The sequence below is a fragment of the Saimiri boliviensis genome, chromosome 13 (assembly GCF_048565385.1).
Source record: "Saimiri boliviensis isolate mSaiBol1 chromosome 13, mSaiBol1.pri, whole genome shotgun sequence".
Lineage (NCBI taxonomy): Eukaryota > Metazoa > Chordata > Mammalia > Primates > Cebidae > Saimiri > Saimiri boliviensis.
Genome location: NC_133461.1, coordinates 67,575,326 through 67,600,827, shown reverse-complemented (window position 1 = coordinate 67,600,827; position 25,502 = coordinate 67,575,326). Strand labels below are relative to the sequence as shown.

At 39.6% G+C, this 25,502-nt stretch overlaps 1 protein-coding gene across 5 annotated transcripts in view; it reads left to right on the top strand.

Moving 5' to 3' along the window:
- Nucleotides 1-25,502, top strand: part of PIEZO2 (piezo type mechanosensitive ion channel component 2) — a 442,776-nt gene that overhangs the window by 253,892 nt on the left and 163,382 nt on the right. For all 5 annotated transcript variants that reach the window (XM_074383783.1, XM_074383781.1, XM_074383780.1 and 2 more), the window contains exons 6-7: nucleotides 13,871-14,081; nucleotides 15,800-16,013. In XM_074383783.1, the coding sequence (XP_074239884.1) occupies nucleotides 13,871-14,081; nucleotides 15,800-16,013 (425 nt within the window). The remainder of the gene's footprint in view (nucleotides 1-13,870; nucleotides 14,082-15,799; nucleotides 16,014-25,502) is intronic.

Here is a 25,502-nt window from a genome sequence, read left to right as displayed (position 1 = left end):
AGTGGAGTGGTGTTAACTTGGCACGCTTTGATAAAGTTGTTTTGAAGCACTCCAATGGGGAAAAGCATACATATTTGGAAAAGTGTGAGAATTTTAAAAAGGTAAAAATAATGAATGAAATGTATGTTTGCTAGCTGGTGGAAAGGTTTCAGGAATAACTGCTGAATTGGAAGCTTGCCATATTTTCATCCTTGAGTATGGGAGATGTCAGACAGCTCTCACACTGCCCCCTGACCTGCCTCAGGACACTGTTATGTTCTAATAAGTGTACTTTGTTAGGTGAGATTAGGTGACATCAATTTAAAAAGTAATTGATTTATTAGTGGAAAGGTAACATTTACAAAGGAAAAGGTGACTAAAAATATTTGATTTGGACATTTGATGCAAAACACTTGCAAGTACTAAAGGTTTTCAATCATAAGCTTTGGCAAGATATTAAACTTGTAAAACTGAAGTTAATTGAAGTTATATTGAGAATGTTAACCACTAAGACACTGAGAGAGGAAAATTCTCACAGAAAATGATTTATGTGGTTCACAAAAAAGCAGACAATTGCCTTGTATGCCTATTTAAAAAACAATAAAGAGAGGGTATAATTCAGTTAATCTTTGCAAACTGGAAATGATATTGTCTAGCAGGGCACGGTGGCTCACCCCTGTAATCCAAGTACCTTGGGAGGTCAAGGTGGGCAGATCACCTGAGGTCAGAAGTTTGAGACTAGCCTGGCCAACATGGTGAAACCCCATCTGTACTAAAAATAAAAAAAATTAGCTGAGCGTGGTGGCAGGTCCCTGTAATTCTAGCCACTTAGGAACCTGAGGCAGGAGAATTGCTTGGACTGAGGACGTGGAGGCTGCAGTGAGCCAACATTGCACCACTGCACCCCAGCCTGGGTGATAGAGTGAGACTCCATCTCCAAAAAATAGAAATGATGTTGTCTAAAATTCTTTTTTTTTTTTTTTTTGAGATGGAGTTTCACTTGTTACCCAGGCTGGAGTGCAATGCCGCGATCTCGGCTCACTGCAACCTCCGCCTCCTGGGTTCAAGTAATTCTCCCGCCTTAGCCTCCTGAGTAGCTGGCATTACAGGCACGTGCCACCATGCCCAGCTAATTTTTTGTAGTTTTAGCAGAGACAAGGTTTCACCATGTTGACCAGGATGGTCTCGATCTCTTGATCTCATGATCCACCCGCCTCGGCCTCCCAAAGTGCTGGGATTACAGGCTTGAGCCACCGCGCCCAGCCTAAAATTCTTATGGGTAAAAGGTAGGTAATCACCTTGCATATCACTGTTCTGCTATTTTTAAGGCAAATGTTAAAATGATGCTTGGTGTAAAAGTCATTACAGTAAGATCAAAGTTGCTACTAACTGCTTACATCTTACATTCAAGACTTCACACCAGAAGGCAAGCATTAGTATTCTAAAAATGGAAGAGTGCTTTCTCTTCTTCTCGACATTACAATTTTAAGATGGAGAATTTAAATTTTGACTGTTTTTTACATTTATAGTTTGAAAATGACTTTATTTAAATAATCCTTACCAAAATTTGCCTAAGTTTGGTGAAAGTAAACCAGTAACTCCGGTTGTTCAGGCTGGGGATTTTTTATTTTTATTATTTATAAAGGCAAGATTTTGTTGTTGTTGCTGTTGTTTACTTTAAGTCCTGGGATACATATGCAGAAAGTGCAGGTTTGTTGCATAGGTATACATGTGCCATGGTGGTTTGCTGCACCCATCAATCCTTCATCCAGATGTCAAGCTTTTGTTTCTGACCCAGGCTTTATAAACTATAAATTATCTATCCTCATAGATAGTAACTATAGAAGTAAGAGAAAGGATAATTACTGAAATTGAGTGGACTTAGAAGTCAGACATGGAGGCTGCCTAGTGTGTGATGCTGAGACAATTGTTTATTCTCTTTCTTCTTCTACAAAAGAGAGTTACTAATACTATATCACATAGTTACTATGAACGCTAAATAAAATATCTGGTAAAAAGCACCTGCCACAGTGCCTGCTCATTTTGCTTGCTTAGATAAATTTCTGTTTGCTCTGCTCATTTTGTCCTTCTCCAATTTGAGAGGTAGTAGAGCAATGCCGAATTCCAGTGCTCCTCTTAGAATCATAGAAACTTAAATAGGAAGACATTTCCTCTTAGAATTATGGAAACTTAAATGGGAAGACATTTTGAGGCCAACTCACTCAGTAAAAGAATCTCTTCTGTGCCATTCATAACCGATAACCATGATGAGTTACAAAGCTTCTTATAAAAAGAACTTATAAGACCAAGGACAAATGCTCTTTGCCATAGGACTAAGAAAGCCTACATTGATCAACAAAAAGCCATGACTGTGAGGCCATGATTAGGTGCTATAGAGCTGATGAGGAAGATAACACAATGCAGTCACATGGGTTAATTCTAAAATCATATTTCCTTTCTGATTTTGATTTTCAGAGATAGATTTATGACTTCACTTCCATTTGAAATTTGCTTGAATATGAAAGCCTTATGTATTATTAATCACATTATTTAAAGATAACAATAAGATGAACAGATACTCTAAACATTATTTATTAGGAACATTGAAAATACTAAATGTCCTAATTATGGCATTATTTTCCTTCTCGGTTAAATTTGTTTGGGGCTATTTTAGATATTGATTTTTACTCTCTTGGCACATTCCAGCCCATCAGGTAGCCCAGGAGAAGCAAGAGGGTGGGTGAATCTTTTGAGATTAAATCACAAGGAAAAATTGTTTCCATGTGACAATCTGGACTTGAATCTGAAAAGAATATAAGCACCTGGCCAAAATAAGCAGGAGATTTATTTTATTTTCGACACCAAAACATACTTCCTGCTGCTTATAAATCTTGGCGTTTGCACTCTAGAATGTTTGGTTTTTGAGGATACTGGAAGAACAGTGTTTGCTGGCATTATTTCTTCTTTCATTTATCTCAATGGAGAAATAGCAAGATTAATCCACTGGTGCCTGGGAGAATTCCTTTTCAAATGCAGTGTTGTTTTAAAGCAGCAACTAATCCCTGGGAAAGACTCCCAAGTCTTCTGGAATCATCACTGGTTTGATAAGGCTCAAGTTTGGTGTTTTAAAGGTGTTCATAAGTCCAAGGATTCCCCATAAAATCCCCAGGGGAAGTAGAGATAGCAGTGCAGGGGGAGGCTGTGCCTTGCTCCTGCATTTTACCAAGAGCCAACTTCAGAAAGGAAACACTTCTCCTCAATTGCCATCAAGCGTTCTTTCTTGTCTGGCACGTCTGTGGTCTTATTCACTTTAATTCAGAAGCAGATCTACAAATCAATCATAACTGGGAGAAATAATTCCTGATCTGAAATCTTAAATAGGAAGAGTTTTATTATGAAGATTAAATTGAGTAAAAAATGGTTATTTATATAATAAAACAACGTATAATTTCCCAAAACTGGTATTATCTTGTGTAATCCTGTTTACAACTCCTTCTAGCTATTACATGAGATTTGAGGCCTTATTTTTAAGACAGTATTTTAATGTATTATTAAATCAAATTTCTAATAAATTAAATAGTTATTCAAATATGAATTGCAGTCACCACAGCTTGTATAAAGAGACATCTTCTTAACAGTCTGACAAGTCAAATGTGAAGGATAAAAAGAATATTCCATTATAAGTCATCCCCATCTGCTAAAAATTCAGGGATGCAAAATTAAGTTCTGCTAACATTACTTGGAAATTTATTCTGAACCTCAAAGATTGCATCTTACTTTCTAATTCCTAGTGTCCATTAGCCTATCACAGCATCTGAACATTCTAGCACATGATATGACCAAATGGGCTGTACTTCAAGTCTCAACTCTGAGTTTCAAGTTGCTGTTATTTTAAAGAGCAAGAGACAAAGAGTGAGATAAATCTGTCATTTTATTGTCATCTTATAATTAGGCTTTCAACATCTGCTCAGTTTAAGCCTGAGATTTAGTTCAGTCTTCCTGCTTTAAATTTCCTGGATCCTATTTCTTCAAGCACAGACTTGATCATTTAAAACATGGAACCATTCAGAATGGTAAGATGCTGAATGGCTGCCCAGATTCCTTGCAAACCTTGAACTTCATGACTTAGGATGAATGAAAAGCCTTCTTTGTGGTTGTCCTAAAGGCTGTCACTGCCAATCTCAGTGGTAAAGTGGGTGATTCCCTTTGTTGGCCCTTAAGGTCATTTTCAGAAACTGGGCAAAACTTCCTGTCATACATATCTCAAAATGCCAGACACTTGGTGTGCCTTCTTGGGGTGAAATACATTCACAATTTGGGCAAAGTTTTTAATTCTAGCAGTTTTAGATGTCATTAGTTTAAATAGAAGAGAGAATTTTTTATTGGAGGAAGTCATGGGCCTATTTATTGTCTTCTGGAAAGTTTTGTTATTTATCACAGACTAGTTTACTCTGAATCTATGACTAACTTTATTCCCCCAGAGTCTTCCAGCCACATCCCTGGTCACCAGATGAGAGCATGGATGTCCACTTATCCTGTCCTCTGATACTAACACACCTGTGGAACAGGCCCTTGGGACAGTCAGTCAGACCCATCTTCATTGACTAGAAAGGCAGGGATATTATTATTGACAATATGTTCATCGAGTGGACTTTGCTTTGCATGGATTTGAATATACAACTCATTATAAAAATGATTTAAAGAATTAGCAAAGAGGAAATCAGATAAAGTATCTTTAAACTATTAAAATGAAATCATTACAGATTAATCTTCATATTTATTTCACCCATTTTTTAATTCATTTACCAACCTTAACAGCTTATACCTCTTCTCTGCCTTTTTCAAAGAATCAAAGCTCCAAAAAAGTCTTTCAGCTTTAAAAATCCTTTTAGATTAATATTTTTACAATTTCTTAGAATATGTTATTCTATCTTTGTAGCATTTGATAGGTGATTTCAGGCATTTCAATTGCAAATAACCACAAATACTCACAAGGTAAACTTGTGTGAGGCAATTGCAGAGCTCCTGTGTTCCTTTCTTGGGGACAGAGTAGGCAGTCAGGGTTGAGATGAGAGGAACCAGAGTCCCACCTCTAATGCCATCTGTCCTAACTCCAGAGAACCTGCATCACTCGAGGAATCCCAGTCACTTCTTTGTCCTTCTTTCCACCTTTAATTTGTAAATACCCCTGAAATAGAATTTTCACCCATTTAATGTAAATTATTTCCCCATATTGCTTTGGAAATATTGATCATATGTCTGGGAGCAGGAGATACAGCTCCTGCCCCTACCTCTACTCATTCTTCCCACTGACTTCCCCATCAAGTTTAATAGAAGCTCCATCTACCCAGCTGGTTGAGTCAGAAACACTGATGTGATTTCTTGGGGCCTTTATCAATCACCACCAGCAAATCCTTTGACTTCTGCCTTCGAATTGTGTCTGAAGTCAGTCCACTTTTCTATTCTCAGTACCACAATACAATGACTACTGTGGCACTGAGAAGAGAAAAGTGGACTGATTTCAGACAGTGTGGCAGCCATTGACTCTCAGTCAGGCCTGGAAATATGCTCTAAATGAATCTCCTCATTTCCAGCTTCTCTTCTTATCCTATCCAATTGATACACATCTGGATTATTCTTGTAAAATTAAAATTTAATTATGCCACTTCCCTAGATAAAAACACTTCCTTGGTTTCACCTTAACTTAGAATAAAATTCAGTCTCTTGATCTTGATGCTCATGACTCTGCATGGTTTGGCCACATCCTACCTTCATGTCCTCACCCTGTGCTTTTTCCCTACTCCCTCACTATGCTCCCCACTCTGCCCTTCTGTCTGTGTCTACATGGGGTAAGCTCTCTTCGTGCTGGGTCTCTTCCAAGTAGTTCATTCTCATGCAGCTGTCTTCTCCCCACTCTTGCTCTTCTGGACTCTGTTGTATAGTTTGCTTTTGCACAGATGCTCTTCTCCCTACTCTTGTCTTTCTGGTGTTCTGCTGTGCAATTCACTTTTGTGCAGGTGCTCTTCTCCCTGCTCTTGTCGTTCTGGGGTTCTGCTGTGCAGTTCACTCTTGCACACGTGCTCTTCTCCTCACTCTTATCCTTCTAGGACTCTACTGTGCAGTTCACTCTTGCACAGATGTTCTTCTCCCTACTCTTGTCCCTTTGGGGCTCTGCTGTGTAGTTCACTCTTGCACGAATGTTCTTCTTCCCACTCTTGTTCTTCTGGGGCTCTGCTATGTAGTTCACTCTTGCATAGATGTTCTTCTCCTCACTCTTGTCCCTCTGAGGTTCTGCTGTTCAGTTCACTCTTGTACAGATGCTCTTCTCCCTCTCTTCTTTCTGGAATTCTGTGGTGTAGCTTGCTTTTGCATGGATGATCTTATTCCCACTCTTGCCCTTCTGGGGATTTGTCAGGGCACACTTACATATAAGTTAACCTCTCTTGATTGCCTATTTCTTGCTAGGGCTTCAGAGAAGGATTTTTTAAATCTATTGGCATGTTTATTTATCCAATATGTCTTTACTGAGGGCCTACTATGCTACAGATAAACAAAAACTAATATTTAACAAGAATTATTATTGTTATTAATTTATAGTGATTTGATTTTTTAAAATTATACTTTAAGTTCTAGGGTACATATGCAGGTCATGCGGGATTGTTATATAGGTATACACATGCCATGGTGGTTTGCTGCGTCCATTTCTCCATCACTTATATTAGATATTTCTCCTAATGCTATCCCCCTAGCAGGGTGTTAGGGGTTTGGGGAGGGATAGCATCACTCCCCAGTGTGTGATGTTCCCCTTCCTGTGTCCATGTGTTCTCATTGTTCAACACCCACTTATGAGTGAGAACATGTGCTGTTTGGTTTTCTGTTCTTAACAAGAATTATTTTTTTGTTTTCTTGCTTTGCTTGCCAAGACTTTTATCCTTTTTTTAAAACAAAATCACATTTACCTCAGGAATAACTAGACTAGGTCATTCCAAATCCCTGTCAGATATAATCCCTTTTTTCTCTCAATGTCCATAGGATCTTATATTCTCAATTTATAAGTTGTTGTATCTTTCCTGGGTAATTACTGGGGTCCCCCAGAAAACCACTGGGGTCCCATGTGGATTTTCATTTGTTATCCCACCCTGGACCTACCACTGTGCTTGGAGCAGAGCCTAGCCTTGGTTAAAAAAGTGCTGAGTAGAGGGAGGAATAGATGCACGAGAAAGGAAGGAATGCTGTTGATTCTGAAACAGTACCATCTCTGCTCAATATTTTGATACCTTCATATCAAAGATATGAGTTTCGTTTGCATCTTAGTCTATCACAAATAGTTACATGGGTTATGAATCTTTCTGGAAACTTTTGAGCACCAACTTAAAATGCTGCTTTTGTCATCAATGTATAATTTTTTTTATTTCTAGAGTAAGTACCAGGCTGAATCATTTAGCACAGCTACACGTAGCTGGTTCCTACAAGAGAAAATAGGTGGTGCAGGGTGAACAGTAATCTCTGGAACTAATGGTGAACTGACTAGATGATATAGGGGTGTGCATGTGAGTGTGTCACTGCTGATTTGTTTTGATAATGTTCCATTAAGTGATTTTTGCAAAAATATCTTAAAGAAGAAAGCCTTTAAAATAAACAGTCAATTGTATTTGGCTAGTCTCCATTGTTGTTCATTTCCCTTTCAAATAATGTTCAGATGATTCTTAAAGACTACTGCCATTCTAAGTCGGTGAATTTACCTGAGAAGTTTTTAAAAGTTCAAGTGCAGGGTCAGAATAGTTCCTAGACCTATCAAGTCAGAATTCCAGGGGTAGGGGAGTATGTGTGGTAGGAATTGGACTACTTTTTTTCAAAGCTCCACAGATCCTTTAGGCATTGGTCTAATTGGCCACTGTTTGCTGATTCAGTTTGTCCTTCCCTGTCCTTTATTAAACTTTAATTGTTTTGTTGGTGGTGGCTGAAAGCAACACCTATATACTCACTTTTCCAAATGAAATAGGGGTTGCTTAAGCTGATTTTATGAGTTTGAAAAAATAATCTTCCCAAAACAAATCTAGCAACAGAATATTTGCTATAATGCTAGGCTTGCATAAGGTATACAATAGCATTCAAACACATTTATCTTTATTTCTCTTACTTCTTCCTTTCACAAGGGAATCCTGGGAGTAAAATTTGTCTTCTGCAGTGAGTCACAACACTTGTTTTTTCCTTCCTCTGGCTCTTCTGTTGAGATGAACCCATTATGTTAAGATAAATTGTTAACTTTTAATAATAAACAATGAATAAACAACTGGTGACACTTTAGAAAAATGTTCCTTTTGTCTCCCAGATCTTTTGGCTTATTATACATGACTTTGATACACTCCCATAGACATGTTTTTAAAAGCTTGGTTTTAACCACGAAGAAGAGAAAAAATGGATTCAGCTGCATGAAAAGCTCTGCTCTGAGGTCCAAAGCTTGACTAAAACCTAAAGAAAGTTTCAGAGATAAATTATTTCAATCTATTTTCTCAATAAAAGAGTCTGTTAAGATATGATTCAAACAAAATATTTTCAAATTATGCCTGTTCAGCTGAATCCCTATGGAGAATTCATTGATCAGTGGTTTCCAATGTCAGCCAAGGCATGGATTCTAGAGGGGCTGCTTCAGATCCCCCCAGAGCGTACTTTAATCATACAGATTCCTGGAATTCATTTCATTAATTTCTGATTTAGTAAATTTGCATCTGAGCCTGGTCATCTGCCCTCTTAAAGGTTATTCTTAGTATTTATTTCAACCCAGTTGGATTTTTACGGTGCTTGGGAGTAATGAAACATGGATGTTTGAGTCCTATCAAAAGTGATTTATTATGTCTTTTTTGCCCAAAATTGAGTGGAAATCATGGTGGTTGTCATGCCTTAATGGAACCAGTGCTGCTTTAGCATGAGAGGGGGTTACGGGATGAGATGCAGAAATGCAAAGGCTTAGATCTCATCTCACTGTGGGATGAGAGCTTTGTGTTTAGGCCCTTATTCAGGGCCCTAACAGAGAACAGGCTGGCTTTGTATAAAGCTGATTTCATAACATCTAGAGCTTCCATATGAGAAATGAGAGATGCTACACTAATATGTGTTATCAAATGTTGAAATCAGCAACTTTTATCTATGCATTTTATGTTTCTAGTATTCAACTATTTTTAATTTATTTTTAATTGATAAATAATATATATAGTATATATTTATGAGGTACAATGTAGTGTTTTGATACATATATACACTGTGGAATGAGCAAATCAGGTTAATTAGGATATTCATCATCTCAAATACTTATTTATTTGTGTTGAGGACATTTAAAATCCTCTCTTTTAACTATTTTTTTATTATTTTATTTCATTTTCATATATTTTTTGAGATGGACTCTCATTCTGTTGCCTAGGCTGGAGTGCAGTGGTGTCATCTCTGCTCACTGCAACCTCTGCCTCCTAGATTCCAGAGATTCTCCTCCCTCAGCCTCCCGAGTAGCTGGGATCACAGGCATACACCACCATGCCCAGCTAATTTTTGTATTTTTAGTAGAGACGTGGTTTCACCATGTTGGCCAGGCTGGTCTCAAACTCTTGACCTCAGATGACCCTCCTGCCTCAGCTTCCCAAAGTGCTGTGATTACAGGCATAAGCCACCAAGCCCAGCCAACTATTTTGAAATATACATTAATAACTACAGTTACCATGCAGTACAATAGATCCCCCCAAATCATTCTTCATGTCTAAGTGAAATTTTTTACCCCCTTGATCAGCATCTCCCCTCTCCATGTCACCAGCCTCCTTCCCCAGCCTCTGGTGACTACCCCTTTACTCTCTGCTGCTATAGGTGTAACTTCTTTAGATTCTACATATAAGTGAGATCATGCCTTGTTTGTCTTTCTATGCTTGGATTATTTCAATTAGCATACTCTTCTTTAGATTCATGCATATTGTTGCAAATAACAGGATTTCCTGTTGAAATCAGGAACTTTTAAAAAGACAAGGTAAAGGACTTAAATGTCTTTAAATAAGTTTTAGATTTTGACATGGTCAATAATCTGTGTAATCATTTATTTGACTTTTTAAACTGTAAAGAGTTTATTTTGTCTTCAGGTTCTAAGATGGCTCAGGAACCAAGGGAGTTAAATCTTTATTTACAGCTTCCCCTCCTCCTTAGCTTCAAGGCCAGATTGAAGTTTTGCTCAAATGCAGGGACGGCTTACAGCTCCAGCAAGCAAGACTGCCTATTAGTAAACATGCGAGTCTATGCTCTTTCAGAGCGTCAGTGTTTATACTTCAGCAGACGAATCACTTGGGGGAAAAAAGCCTGCCTGTTAATAAGCCAGCCTGACGTGACTAATGGCAATTCTGGCCCTGACCTACTAGGACAGTAGGGGCTCACAGAGTCTAACCCGTCTCGCTCTTGGCTCTCAGCTTGGCAAATTTAAAAAGTATTTCCAACTGACAGCCCCAGGAATTTCTGTATAAAAATGCTGAAAACCTAAAGTACAGTGGTATGTTTATAAAAATCACAAAGTCCCAGCCTTGCCTGAGACAGGTAAGGGAAATGCATTTGTATAACCTCACAAAGGCATCTTGATCAGAGATTTCTATTTGATTTAATCTACATCTGTAGCAATTCTATAATTGAATAAGAACACATTTATTATGAAAGTCACAGGTGTGTGTCTGACTGTGACCGAGGCAGCCCTGGCTGTGTTCTTTCTTTTGCTTCTTTTTCAAGTACAGTGACTAAAGGTTTTGGCCAAACTTTCTTCCTAGAGGGAGATTTTTAATATGTTTCTCATCTGTTGTAATAGGGAAAGAAGCAACAGATGCCTGATGAGCAGGTTGTTTGTGTGTTGATGATGGTGTGGGTGTCCTCGGGATAGCTCTGGTGGGTGGATTTCTTTGTGGGGAGATGGAGTAAGCTGAATGGAAGTGCTGCCCTGGGATCCAGGCCTCAGGAGCTGGAGAAGGCATCCCAGGGATGCGGGGGGTAAGGGAAGGCAGCCTGTTCCACAGCAAAGAGGCAAAGAGAGCCCGTGGATTCTGGGTTCTGTTAGTCATATCTTGCAAGGAATGCTGACAGGCAAGAAGACGACATAAGCCTAGAAAGGCAGAGTGGTCTCAGGGGCATTAGCACCTGAAGGAGGGCCATCTCTGTATTCCTTCCAGGTAACTTCATTAGGTCACTGACCTTAAAATCGTCTTATGCTGGCATATTTCAAAGAGCCCTCTTCAGCTCCCGCCCCTCTCCAATACTCCAGACTCCTGTACTAGACGCCTGCTGGACATCTCCAAAAAGAATGCCTGAATGGAGTCTCAGAACTGAATTTTCAGAACAGAAATGTGGACTCTCAGTCTCCAACCTGCCTCCCTCCTGGCTGTCCTCGTAATGACAATAAAAACAAAAATAGAGGAGTCGCCTCTGATTCTCCTCTATTCCTCCTTCCCACTTTAAACTTTCTAGCTGGTCCTACTAATCTGATCTCCAAATTAGACTTCAAAGACAGGATCTTCACTTTAGCCCCACCGCTCCCTCCCCTCTCCTCCAGCACAGACATTACCTCCCTACTGCTGCCTCCCTCTGCTCCACCCCAGGCAGCAACTAGAGTTATGTGGCAAAGCAAATTATGTGTGCCCCTCATTAGACAGAGTGGTTGGAGATCAAAGTCTGATTCGAGTAGGTTCAAGAGAAATTAGGTATGGGAGCATTTTTACTATAAATGGAGTGGTGAGTCTAGTGCACTCTTCTGGAGAGTTTCGCCTTAAGAGACAAATGTGGGTTGAAAGGGTATGCTTCTCTAAGGTGAGACAGCAAGGTGCCCTTGCCTGTTAACGGGGTGATCCAGGAGAAAGCAAGCACATTGTGATGCAGGAGAGAGAGCCAGGATGGCTGGGCTGTTCTTTCCCTGGTGTCCTGAGCACATGGGATGCAGTCACTGAGGCTGGAGCACATGCAGCTCATCCTGTTACAAGAGAAAGACAGAGTGTGTGCATGACAGGCTGGCTACAGGTGGGTGGTATGATGTACTGGCTGCAGTTGGCAGCTCCTCTCTGGGAGCAGTAGAAAGCAAGGTGATCCTCTGAGAATTAGGTGGGAATTGTTCTCTAGGGGAGTGGAAGTAGCCACGGGCCTGGGGACACTTACTGTCTTTCTGCACACACCACAAAGCCTTGGACCAGCTCTTTCCTCCACCTGGAGTGCTCTTTTCCAGGACTTTCACAGGGCTGGTAACTTTGTGACATTCAGATCTTAACTTAAATGTCACCTACTCAGAGAGGCCTTCCTTGACCTCTGAATCGGAAACAGCCACACAGTTTATCACTATCACATGATACTATTTGACTTCTCTGAATAGCATTTATTACTGTGAAATATTTAGCTGGTTAATATTTTACTTGTTTACATGTTTATTGCTGTGTCTCTTCCTATAGATGCTAGGACACACTAGGCCTCGTATGGATAGAAAAATCTTATTCATTGAGCATGAGATGTTTCTTTTTCCTCAGGAAAAAAATAATACAAATATGTCATGATGAAATTCAGTAGAAGTCAACTTGAAGTGTCCCAGGATTAAATTCATGTGTGTGTGTCTGTGCACACACGTGTGTGTGTGTGTGTGTGTAGGTGGGTGGAGATCTGGCTGGGTGCCTCCTGTAGCCTTGGCTCATCAACAGTCAACTCCAGTCACCTACTGTGTGCACCCTCCTAGACACACAGAAGGCCTGAGTCCTGAAGGCCCCTCCATGCTTAACTTGAACTTGGCACTGGCTCTCCCGTGCCTGCCTTCCTCCTGTGAACTTGGTCGTAGTGAGGAGTCAGACACCATCAGTGAGTATTATGTAAATATCTGAACTAAATATATCACAAAAGAGTCATTAAAAATGGGAAAATGGAGAGGCCAGACCCTTCTCTTTAAGTCTTAAATAGATGCCTGAACTGGGCTTAACAATAGTGTCTTAGGTCTGTGAGAGACTAAAGATGTGAAGTCTGTCGGCCTAGGGGAAAATACACACAAAGTTTCATGCCTCTCAAACAGACTCCTTTTGCCTTAAGGTGATGCCTTTATTTATTATTATTTTTTTAAGCCCTAATACTTCTATGGAAATATTCTAATCAGCCAAAATTTTCCCCATTTATTTTTTATTTTTTAAACGCAAAACAAGCAAAAATGCTTTAGCATACACAGTTTAAAATAATATGTGGAAATATGCATAAGGGCTGGTGCATGTGTTTACTCCCTAAATCCGTGCTGATAGCACTGAGGTGCTGAGCTGCCCAGGCTTGAACCAGTGTCTCTGAAAGGATAAGATAGGAAGCAGCTCTATATTTAGCCAAGAAGCCCAAGACTGCTTATCCTTCCACAGTCAGGAAATACGGAAATAGCGAACAAAGATAAACTTCAGAAAGAAACAGAATTTCCTAAGCACTGTTTGGCCGCACCCTTTCAGTCAAAGCTGTGGTTTCGGTCAAAGCCATGAGAGTTTTATCAAACCTCCTATCTCCTTGGTGGCCAACTCTGTAAATTTGAAGCCCCAAACCCAGATTGATCTAAACTAAACTTGTTAATAGATGTTTCAGACAGTTTCTTCTTTGCCTATATAAAAAAATAATAAGCACAAATAGGGAACATGACATGTTATTAGGGGCCCTATAATTGTGACGTTTCCTGTTTATGTTTATTTCTCCAAGAAAGATCAAAGTTACTTGGGCTTACATAGAGATTATCAGAGACCTGGGGGGAATAAACTGGTTGTCTGCCTTTTTCTCCCCATCTGTGAAATTCACTGCATTGACCCATGAATCAGAAGGTCTATAATCTGCTGGCTGGATAGGCAGAGTCCTGGACTCAAGTGTTTCCTGTTTGTCATTTATTTAGGCCGAAGGGGAAAAAATTGATTCAGAAGAGGCACTGATCTATGAAGAGGATTTAGATGGAGGAGATGGTGTTGAAGGCGAGCTGGAAGAAAGCACAAAATTAAAAATGTTCCGCAGGCTTGCCTCTGTGGCCTCCAAGCTCAAGGAGTTCATTGGCAACATGATCACCACTGCTGGGAAAGTCGTTGTTACCATCTTACTGGGCTCCTCGGGTGAGTGTCTCCCACACTGGCTGCACATTGTAAAAGGCACAAGCAGTGCTTTGGTGAATGTGAGAAATGGTTGAAGAGAAAATGAAGGAAACAATCTATACCGCAACATGAAAATAATAACTGTAGCTCTTGTAAAACTGGCCACATGTACAAACCACACAAAATAATTTTTCCTGTTCAGTTCTCGTTTTTATGTTTTTAGATGGTTTCTGTTAACCTCTGCAAAATAATCTTTTCTATATATGCTAAGCAAATCCATTTTCTCGGTTTACATTAGAGTTAACAACAATCCTCTTCCTTAGAGCTTTGGAAGGGTGACCTGCGACAGTTAACAATGTGTGTGTACGCATCACAAGCCATATTGTGGGCTCTGGAGGCCTGTCTATTTACATGAGTCCACAGTTACCTTAATATAACTCTCCAGGATAGACTATTTTTCTTCCTAAGTTAGATTGTAATCTTCTAACACAGACGCTCACTTCCTTTAAATTTTGGCCTTGGACCACTTATTCCATAATAATGTTATCTTGATCTTTTCCCTCCTTCCATTCCACTGCTCACCACTGCTCCAGAGCTAAGAGGGGCATATTAGACTCAAGCAAACTGCAAAAGTGTAGCAACTTAGCTGTTTTTTAATAGGGGGAAAAAAAGGGGGGAAAAGACAGTAAATTTCTCAAGAAATAAACCACAACATTTTAATGAGGAGTCATTTCAAAATGCCCAATAAAACAGACTCCTTTTGTCTTAAGATGATGGCTTTATTTACGATTTCTTTAAAACGCTTGTAAAGGAGTTATTGGCCAGGAGCAGTGGCTCATGCCTGTAATCCCAACCCTTTGGAAAGCCAAGGAGGGAGGATCACATGAGCCCAGGAGTTCAAGACCAGCCAAAGCAACAAGGTGAAATCCCATCTGTACAAAAAATAAAATAAAATAAAAATTATCAGGGCACGCTGAGAGTTTAACTGGCCAGAATGTACTAGTTAACTAAAAAAAAAAAAAAAAGGAGTAAATTATTATAAAGAAAATAGTGTCAGTACATGAATTCTTGAAAATGTGGGAGAAGTAGAAAGATGGAAACAGGGCCAGGTGCGGTGGCTGACACCTATAATCCCAGCACTTTGGGAGGCCAAGATGGGTGGATCACGAGGTCAAGAGATCGAGACCATCCTGGTCAACATGGTGAAACCCTATCTCTACCAAAAATACAAAAGTTAGCTGGGCATGGTGGCACATGCCTGTAGTCCCAGCTACTCACGAGGCTGAGGCAGGAGAATTACTTGAACCCAGGAAACAGAGGCTGTGGTGAGCCGAGAACGCGCCATTGCACTCCAACCTGGGTAACAAGAGCGAAACTCTGTCTCAAAAAAAAAAAAAGAAAGAAAGAAAAAGAAAGATAGAAACAGGCAAGTAAATGGGCAAATGCTACTGGTAAGAAAAATAGATATTTACTTAGTTCAAACACCACAGGTGGAATTTTTTTAATCATCTGATACATCCTTGTATTTACAAAATTATCATGTCTTATGTGACTTTTTCACAATAAACATAGCATTAATTTTTATTACATAAATGAAATATGATTATTAAAAATTACTATTTTTAAATACCTAAAATACATGAAGGAAAGTCACATAATTTCCAGTAGTCACTTTCACTGAATGATAAGTGCATTTCCAGTTCGAGCTGACTTTCTGTGATTATGTTTCTTTTCCTTAGGTATGATGTTGCCATCTTTGACGTCATCTGTGTATTTTTTTGTATTTTTGGGTCTGTGCACCTGGTGGTCCTGGTGCCGGACGTTTGACCCACTGCTATTCAGCTGTCTCTGTGTTCTGCTGGCTATTTTCACTGCTGGACATTTGATTGGACTTTATTTATACCAGTTCCAGTTCTTTCAAGAAGCAGTTCCACCCAATGACTACTATGCAAGGTAAGAGAAATTCTTCTGGCATTTCAAAGAAAAGTTGTTCCCCCTATGCATTTAGGATCTTGGTCTGGCATTGTGAATTTACAGAGAGTATTCTCGATGGTAGGCAATTGCTGTGTTAAGTGAAGATTTTGTGGGGGTGGGTGAGGCAGTCTAGCACTTTCATTGTTTTGGATGACACAGTCTGGAAGGAAGACAGCGGTTTCCTCAGATGGAGATGTTGCTGGGATGTAGGAGGATAGGGAGCTGTCATGGGCAGATATAAAACAGACATAGAGTCTCACCTGGGGAAGAAGATCCAGGAAGAACATTTTGCAACAAAGAACAATAAGGATGTGCCACAGCATCCAGCTAGAAAGGCATCTCATGGGCCCAATATCCGAGAACCAATTGAAGATCAGAAACAATAACCTACTATAAAAACTTAAAAATGAAAGTCCCAGCCTGGGCAACATAGTGAAACCCCATCTCTACAAAAAAATTAGCTGGGCATGAGGGCACACACCTGTGGTCCCAGCTACTCAGGAGGCTGAGGTGGAAGGATCTCCTGATCCTGGGAGATCAAGGCTGCAGTGAGCCATGATCACACCACTGCACTCCAGCCTGGGTGACAGAGTGAGACCCTGTCTCAAAACAAACAAATAAAGAAATAAAAATGAAAATATGTAAGTCCCTGATGTGAGTGAGAAAGGGAGAGAGAAACATCGAATACTTTGCTTCAGTTTGGAGATGACTATTATACCAAATCCTTACTATGAAAATGAGAATTAAAGGTAAAGAATCCAGCATTTACTTTGACTGTTAAATAAGTCATTCTCAGTGAATGAGGGAAAACTCCTCCATACAGGATGATGTTAAATAATGATAGGCAAAGATATAGTAGAATTAGAGAATTACTATTCATCAATCCTTAATGAAATGTTCTTTTGTGGCTGCACCTGAAATAATTACTCTAAAGGTTGTGGTGGTTGCATAATGACAAAGTCTACCCTTGTTGATGCAAAGAAAAAAATAACATCTTTACAAAGGTGTGGTCAATACCTTAAGGAATTGATTGAAATCAACATTATCAAAAATGAGATAGCGCAACATTTCACACCTCTCAGTGTGATGCAATAGATGAGATATACAACATGATATTGTTAAGGCTTTTGACCTAACCTTCCATTTACACAAAATATAAAGGCTAGGAAACAATTTAAATAGCTCCACAAGAAAAACAATGAAAAAAATTCAACATGTGGATTCTGCAAGGCAAATGAATGGGTCTTTTAAAAAATTAGCATGAAAAAGAGGTCTGCATAAAGAGTGGAGGCAGTAACTGTCTGGCTGAGAGAACAGGAGATACTTAAGTGTGTGGAGCCCAGCTGTCGTTCAGATCTTGGTTCAACAACAAATTTTTAAAATATATTTTGAGGTTAAATCAGGGAAATTTCAATGTTCATTGGATATTAACTGGTAATATAGAATTATTGCTAATTTCTTAGGTGTATGATGGTTTTGTGGGTAGACAGAAATATACCATTATTTCAGGAGATACTCGGTGAATTAATTTAGAAATGACGTGCTGTATGTTTGCAACTTAAAAGTGGTTTAACAACAGAATAGATTGATAGATACAGACATACACAGATATATACATATGAATAATTAACAGATATACACATATATATGTGTGTATGTTAACAGAGAGAAGACAAATAAAATTATTTAGGTGATCCGTATGGGGTTATCCATTATCCTATTTGAACTTTTCTTTGTATAGGGAAAGGTTCATAATAGACAGTCCAGAAAAAGCAAGGGGACAGAAATGGTAGTGTTAGCATTTCAATGGTAACATATCTGAGATACATTCAATGGAACATATATGAGATATGTTCAATGGAACATATCTGAATCATGCAACACCGAAGTATGTTACTGGCAGCAAATCCACATGGGTCTGCTTCAACCTCAATTTTTGCTTCCTTAGAAAAAAGAATTCTACTGAGGTGCATAAGGCAGGAGACACTGAGGCAAGTTTTCCAGTAGGAATGAATGAAAATTTATTAAAAAGCTTTAGAGCGGGAAGGAAAGGAAATGAAATACACTTGAAAGAGGGCTAAGCAGGCGACTTGAGAGATCAAGGGCATGGTTTGACCTTTGACTGGGGTTTTATACATTGGCATGCTTCTGGGGTCTTGCGTCCCTTTTCCCGATTCTTTCCTGGGAGTGGTCTGTCTCCATGCACAGTGGCCTGCCAGCCCTTGAGAGGGGTTGCATGTACAGTGTGTCTACTGGAGTTGCATGCATGTTTACTTCAAGCATTCTTCCCTTACCAGTCAAATGTTCCTACAAGGTCATATGCCAGTTAAACTGCCACTATACCTCTTCGTGCACATGCCTGAGCCCACTCACCCAACTCCTGAGATCTTATCGAGAAGCTGTTGATTACATTTTGTTTTGTTTTGTTTTGTTTCTATATATTGGGAGTCTGCTTTTCCCTGGCCCTAGCTGCAACCAATTATTATTTTAGAGAAACAGTGTAACAATCTCCTGACCATCACCTGATGGTCTCCTGACATTCCTGGTTGGTGGGTAGAGGGGCCTCTCCTGCCCTACCCATGCCTGACCACCTACCCACTGTAACACTAGAAGAGGATGTGTGTTAGGTGAAGACAGTGCCTCTGAGTGGTAACATAGTGCTTCTTGTTTTCTTGTTGGAAAATGAGGAACCTGAAATTTAAAAGAACGTGAATAATATTACCATAACAACAATACAAGTTTGCATCCTTCTTTCAAGAGATCATAATACGGTTTTGATGTGGTAGTAAATTATAAAGACAATGTGTGGCAGGGCCCAGTGGCCTTGCTTTGATTAATTGATGTGTAAATTGGCCGTGGTAAAACTAGTTGTGGCTGACTGTGTCTATACAGTGCTAACAGAGAGAGAGAGAGAGAGACAGAGAGAACTATTCAGTCAAATCCTAAAACCACTTACATTCAGTTAAAATAAGTAAAAGTTGATGCCGTATACACACATCCATACCCACCCACATACACCGTCTACCTCATTCTAAATCCAGTTGGCTCAGCTGATTGTATTGGCCTGGAAACGGGAGAAAAGCAGTGCAGTCTAATAAGAGAAGAACTTTGTACAGACACAGTAAATCTGGGGAGCCTCTTTAATAGCGCATATTCATATAATATTTACTTTAGGCAGAAGTGAATAATGCTAAATTTCTGTGCAGACATTATTTCTAGACTAAATTAATGCGTTCGTAGTTTGTTTTAAACATTTAATTTTTGGTTTATTGAACACATATAGAAAAAACTTTTATACTGCTGAAAGAACTGCCTTTTAGAGGATGACATAACTGAAAATGTAAATATCCTCTGTAGGGCAGAAGTTTTTTGGTTTATTCTTCCTACTGGCTTAAGGATCTTTTATGCCATCTAGCGGCTGAGGGTAGAAAATGCAAAGAATATTCAGAGCTACCTGGAAAAGGCTGGATCAAGCAAACTTTCTCTGTAAAGCTCAGTAAATATTTAAGGCTTTGAGGACCATATGCTCTTTGTCACAATTCTTTCAAGAAGTAATTATAATGTGAAATCAGCTGGACATTATATAAAAATCCAAGCATGGTTGTGTTCCAGTAAAACTACGAACACTGAAATTTTCATATTCCTTTTTACATTTCATGAAATATTATTTTTCTTTTGATTTTTCCAACCATTTAAAAATGTAAAAATCATTACTAGCTCATAAATGGTACCAAAACAGGCACTGAACCACACTTGGCCCAGGGGCCGTGATTTGTCATCTTACGATACAGCTTTAATAGTGTAATAGCATCATATTTGCTCCTCATTTGAATTGTCGTAAATCTAAAATTACAATTTATTACAGATGTCTTGGTACATCAACCCTTCAACAATTTAAAAGATCTGTTATTATAATCTCATAGAATAAAAGTCATTGGAAGTTAAGTTGCTTATCAAGGAATAGAAAATGTGAGTTAGACAATGCAATGTGTAAACTTTCTTGTAGATTTCCTCGCCATTAACTTGGCAATAATGTGACATCACATCTTATTCCTTTAAAGTGTGGAAATTCGCATCTTTAAAATGCTTTATTCTAAGGCATAATTTCAGTGTATTGTTGTTAACCCCATACTCTGAGTTGGAAGAAAACAAACTGCAGACTGGCAAAAAGAAAGAGGGAGAGAGAGAGGGAGAGAGGGGGAGAGAGAGAGAGAGAGGGAGGGAGAGAGAGAGAAAGAGAGAGACAGAGAGAGAGAGAGAGGGAGAGAGGGAGGGAAGGAGAAGGCAGGTAGGGAAAGAGAGAGAGAAAGAAAGAGAGAAAAAGAAAGAAGGAAACAAACATACAAACAAAGAAAAAAAGAAAAAAAACAAAGAACCAACGAACGAAAGTCACCATGTGTGCATGTTTATCACAAATTTCATAACCACAGAGACTCCAGCCCTTATATCTCACTTTCTGGATAGATAAAGCTGCCCTTAAAACAGGCCAAGCAATTTTTATCTTCTCGTAAGCTTCAAATGTGCTCTCTGGTAAGAATTAACCTTATTTTTAGAAACATTGAATTGATTTTTTTTGGTCACATTGTTATACTAAACACATGTTTTTTGGTGATTTGGAAAAATAAAATAATAAGAAAAAAAACACTTAAACATGTAATCCTTATACCCAGAAGTAAATACTATTGCTTTTTGGACAAATTTTTTCAGTATCTTTCTTATGGCTATAGGTACTTTTTAAAAACATATTTTGAATCATACTGCACATACTATTTTATAATTTGCTTTATTCACATAAGGTGTGCATTTTCCTATCTTATAAAATGCTCTAAAATGTAATTTTCATAAAGTGTAAAGTGATTATGTAGCTATACTATAACTTAGTCAACCCCTGAGTTTTAACCACATAGATTATTTCATATTTTTGTTCTCATGAAGAATGCTGCAGTGAGTGCCCACATTACTTCTAAATCCAAACAAAACTTACGACGAGCAAGTTGCAACCCCACGTCCTCCCAGCTGTGAAAGAGCCTCTGCAGGGTTGTGGGGTGCTTGTTTCTGCTGGATGGTGCCCAGGTGTCCGGGTCCTAGGCCAACATAATGTTAACTAACTTACTGGTTTGCCATGCCCCCCCACGCAGATGTCGTAAACTGAAATCCCCAAGCCTGTGTGTGGCACAAGGCTGGGGTTTCATTTTTCTCTAGGGTGATCCCTTCTTTTCACCCGATGGTCCCAAAACATCATATGCTTCTTTCCAGCTTCATCTATATGTGTGGTGGAGTTTTTGCATTACTTTTATCCAGGGGAGGGTGAGAATCAGGGATTCCCTTCCATTTGTTTACACAGGTGTGGCATGAGCATATTTTCCAAAACAAAATGTAGGACTTGTTATGTGATGAACATGTGTGTACCTTCGGGGAGGCTAAGACACTGGATCTGAAACTGAGATTATTCTTCCCAAATCTGAAATGCTGTAGTCTATTATAACGACAACAACAAAATCAGTGACCACACTCGGAAGCTAATCCAGCAGAATAAAGCTTCACAGTGACTCCACATAACTAAATATAAGACCAGTAACGCACCGTTCAGAACAGTCTGTTTAAAAGAATAGAACCCTATGACAGCTGTTATTCCGGCAGGTCTCCTGAAGAAAAATGGTGAAGTACACAAAATTGGCCTCAGCTAATGCAAAGTGTAGTTTCTTGCAAAGGTTTTGTATTTTCATAGGGAATTTCTCTAGACAGCAAACACCTTAAATTTTGCAAGACAGGACGCAAGAATGGGAGACTTAATGTTACGGAGCTGAGGTTCGGATTTCCCCAGTTCGATGTGTGCAAATCCTCACGCGTTTCCTACCTGTAGGGCTGGCCCGGCTGATGAGTCAGGGATCCTTGGGTGGCTTCTGTCCTGCAGGCATCCTGCGTTAACACTGCAGATGGTGCCCTGAGCAAGCACAGGAGCCAGGGCAGGAGGGCCCAATTTCTGCTTCATTACTGGAAATGTGTGGCTTTCAAGACGCCTTAAAACACATCTGTATGTGATAAACTTGATTTTTCTCCACTTATTGATTATTTTAGTTAAAAGCCAATTTTAATAGTTTGGCAGAGTATCATGGCCTGTGTCCTTGTGAAGAAGATACGTGAAGAAATTCTGGGTGGGGACAAGGGCTGGGAGCAGTGGCTCACACCTGTAATCCCAGCACTTTGGGAGGCCAAGGCAGGTGAATAATACCAGGAGTCCAAGACCAGCCTGGTCAACATGGTGAAACCCCATCTCTACTAAAAATACAAAATTAGCTGGACATGGTGGTGCACACATGTAGTCTCAGCTACTCGCGGGGGCTGAAGCAGGAGATTTGCTTGAATCCAGGAGGTGGAAGTTACAGAGGTTGCAGTGAGCCAAGATCATGCCACTGCACTGTAGCTTAGGCCACAGAGCAAGGCTTGATCTTGGGAAAAAAAAAAAGAAATTTTGGGGTGAATTCTTCTAAAGACAGTTCTTGACAAAAAGAGGGCTTTTTGTTTCTTGCTTTTTATCTTGTGTTATCAGGATAATTCACGTCAGAGTTCTGAAATACATAAGAGTAGTGGAGATGGCAGGTGGCTGAAATGGATGCCTATGGCTGAAATGGATTTCCTTCATCATACTGTAAACCCTTGGAACCTATATATTTTTTTCTAGATCCTACTAATGAGCATTTAGCATATGTTCAGCATGGAAATGAGCATGCAACTTTGAATAATTCTTTAAGTCGTCTCATCTAATCCTTGACTGGCTTTCATTCCAACTCATGAACTTTCTCTAGATCATTCACAAGAGTCACTGCAGGGGACGGACTTGTTTGCTCGAGTTCAATTTGTTGTTCTGCTGCTTTTTTTACCTTATAATGTGAGGTTTCAAAATGAAGGCTGGGAAGAACGGGAAAGATTCTCAGCCCATTCTCTATGAAAATAGCATTCTCCCTTAAATAAATACACAATGATTTGCCCTGTTATCCTTTTTCATCTTCTACTTCAATAAATCATGATAATTAAAAAATGAATTGTTTAGTGAAGGAAAAGCTCATGTTTCTGTCAGTATTAAATCAAAGTAAAAAAAAAAGAAACAGTAAAGCCTCAAACTCTAGCATTATGAGTTTATTCTAAAGTTAAAAAACAAACATTCAAGCTGCAATACCATTTGTTATTATAATCTTTTTATAATAGTCATAAAATATCAATTATATGTAAGGAGAAATAAATGCCTCAATGCTGTGTATCTTTTTCTTCTAGTTTAGAGAAGCCAGCAGGCTCTTCTAGGAAATGAAGGAATGTGATCAGCTCTTCTGTTAGGTCTGCCGCGGTCCTGCTTTGCAAGCGGCTACATAATCTAGGTTATTGACATGAATGTAGTTTTGCAGCCCAGCAAGATTGCTAGAGTGTGCCTGTCTTGCATTAGGGTGATCTGAAGTTTAATAAACAGCAACAGCACAGAAAGACTAACGTGTTTAATGGAGACCAATTGGCAAAACCTTCATCTGAAATCAGTCCAGTGTGTGGAGAAAACAAATGTAAAGCACATTATGATAATGCTAAGGAATGCAAATGAACCCAACCCAAGCTACCACTCGCTTTTTTGTTAGAAGACGGTGCTGGCAGCAGTTTATCTCTAGTGTTGTTTAATTCGGGAAGTTGAAAAATGATACATGATAAACCACTGTTGCTTTCATTTTGAAAACACTCGATGATGAAGTCTTAGTCTACAGGTCTCATTCCGAGTTAATTTGTGCTTATCTGAAAAGTAGAATTAGGAGCCCTAAGAGAAACTGACTTTCCACAAATAAGTGGAAATTCAACAGAACTTAAATACTTGAACCCTGAGTCCATTTGGACCTTGGTATCACTTGGGGCCTATGTGGGTGTGGTGAGGATGGGGATCCTAGGACAATGAGATATCCCACTCAGCCATGACACCTACACTGAGTGCAAAAGCAACTGTGGCTTCTGATTGATCCCATGGACCTTTGCACAGCATATTTATCCAGCCCAGGAACCTAAGACTTCCCCACTGCACCTTCCAGACTCTCAGCCTGGATTAAATGTTATGGAGCAGATTTCTCTCCTTTTGCCCACTGAGGGCATCTCGAGGTGCTCTGTGGGCACCTAGAACTCCCCAAAGTTAGCTAGACTCAGCGACTCATTCTAAAGGGTCCATACGTAGGAGTACAGCTCACCTGCAGGCACCTGCCCCAGCTGCTGTCATCTGGCCAGCCAGCATCACATGGGGTTCACTGATTTAATCATACAACACTAAGAGGATTCTGCTAATGCTCAGAGGCTCATTCCCTGGAGTCCACGGCTGGGGATTGAACCTTGCTTGGCCCTGCTACTTTCTAGGCAGAGAACCTAGCAGAACTTTCTCTCTGTGCCTCTGTTTCCTAATTTATAAAATAGGGTTGAAGATAGTGCCTAGCTCAGAGTGGGGGGATGTATTAAGCAGGAGAGAGCATGTCCATTGATAATGATTTTTATTGCTGAAGTCATCAAATGTTTTTATTATTTAAAATCACTTCCCCATTTCTAACAGTTCTGGCCTTATCTTCAATTGCACTTGGAGTTCCCCTGTGCACATAAAGTGATTCCATCCCTGGTATTGTTTCCTTTACTGGAAATACCCTGCTCACTGCTCTCACTGGCTCCTACTTGTCCCTTAAACCTATGCATGCATCTCCTTCCAGAACCTTCCATGTTCCTTCTGTGAAGAAGAATAATTATATTGTAGGCAATTATTCTATGCAAACTTGTTTCATAAAGTCAGCTGAATTGGGCCATAATAATCCATTCATGTGTATGTCTGTCCACTAGGACCTAATTCTTGAGGGCCATGATCAGCTTCTTTGGCTTTGGTACTGTCAGAATTTAACACAGCTGACCATACATTGGCCTCTCAGGAACTCTTCATTGGAGCTTGTTTCCTCTCTCCATTTCCTAAAACCATTGTATTATCTCCTTGCATATCTGAATAATGTAAAACTTGATTTTCTTGAACTCTAAGTAATTAGATTTGGCTGTGGCCCCACCCAAATCTCATTCCTGGTGGGTGGTAATTGAATTATGGGGGCAGGTCTTTTCTGTGCTGTTCTGGTGATAGTGAATGAGTCTCACAGATCTGATGGTTTTAAAAATGGGAGTTTCCCTGCACAAGCTCTCTGTTTGCCTGCTGCTATCCATGTAAGAAGTGACTTGCTCCTCCTTGCCTTCTGTCATGATTGTGAGGCCTCCCCAGCTATGTGGACCTATAAGTCCATTAAACCTCTTTCTTTTGTAAATTGCCCAGTCTTGGGTATGTTGTTGTTAACGGTGTGAGAATGAACTAATACACTAAGCTTCAGATGCGGCCACTGGCTATTAGATGTATGGGGAAATTATTTTCCAGAAAGGTCACCATCAGTCTTCATACACCCACTGCACTCCCACTGCCTCAATCCA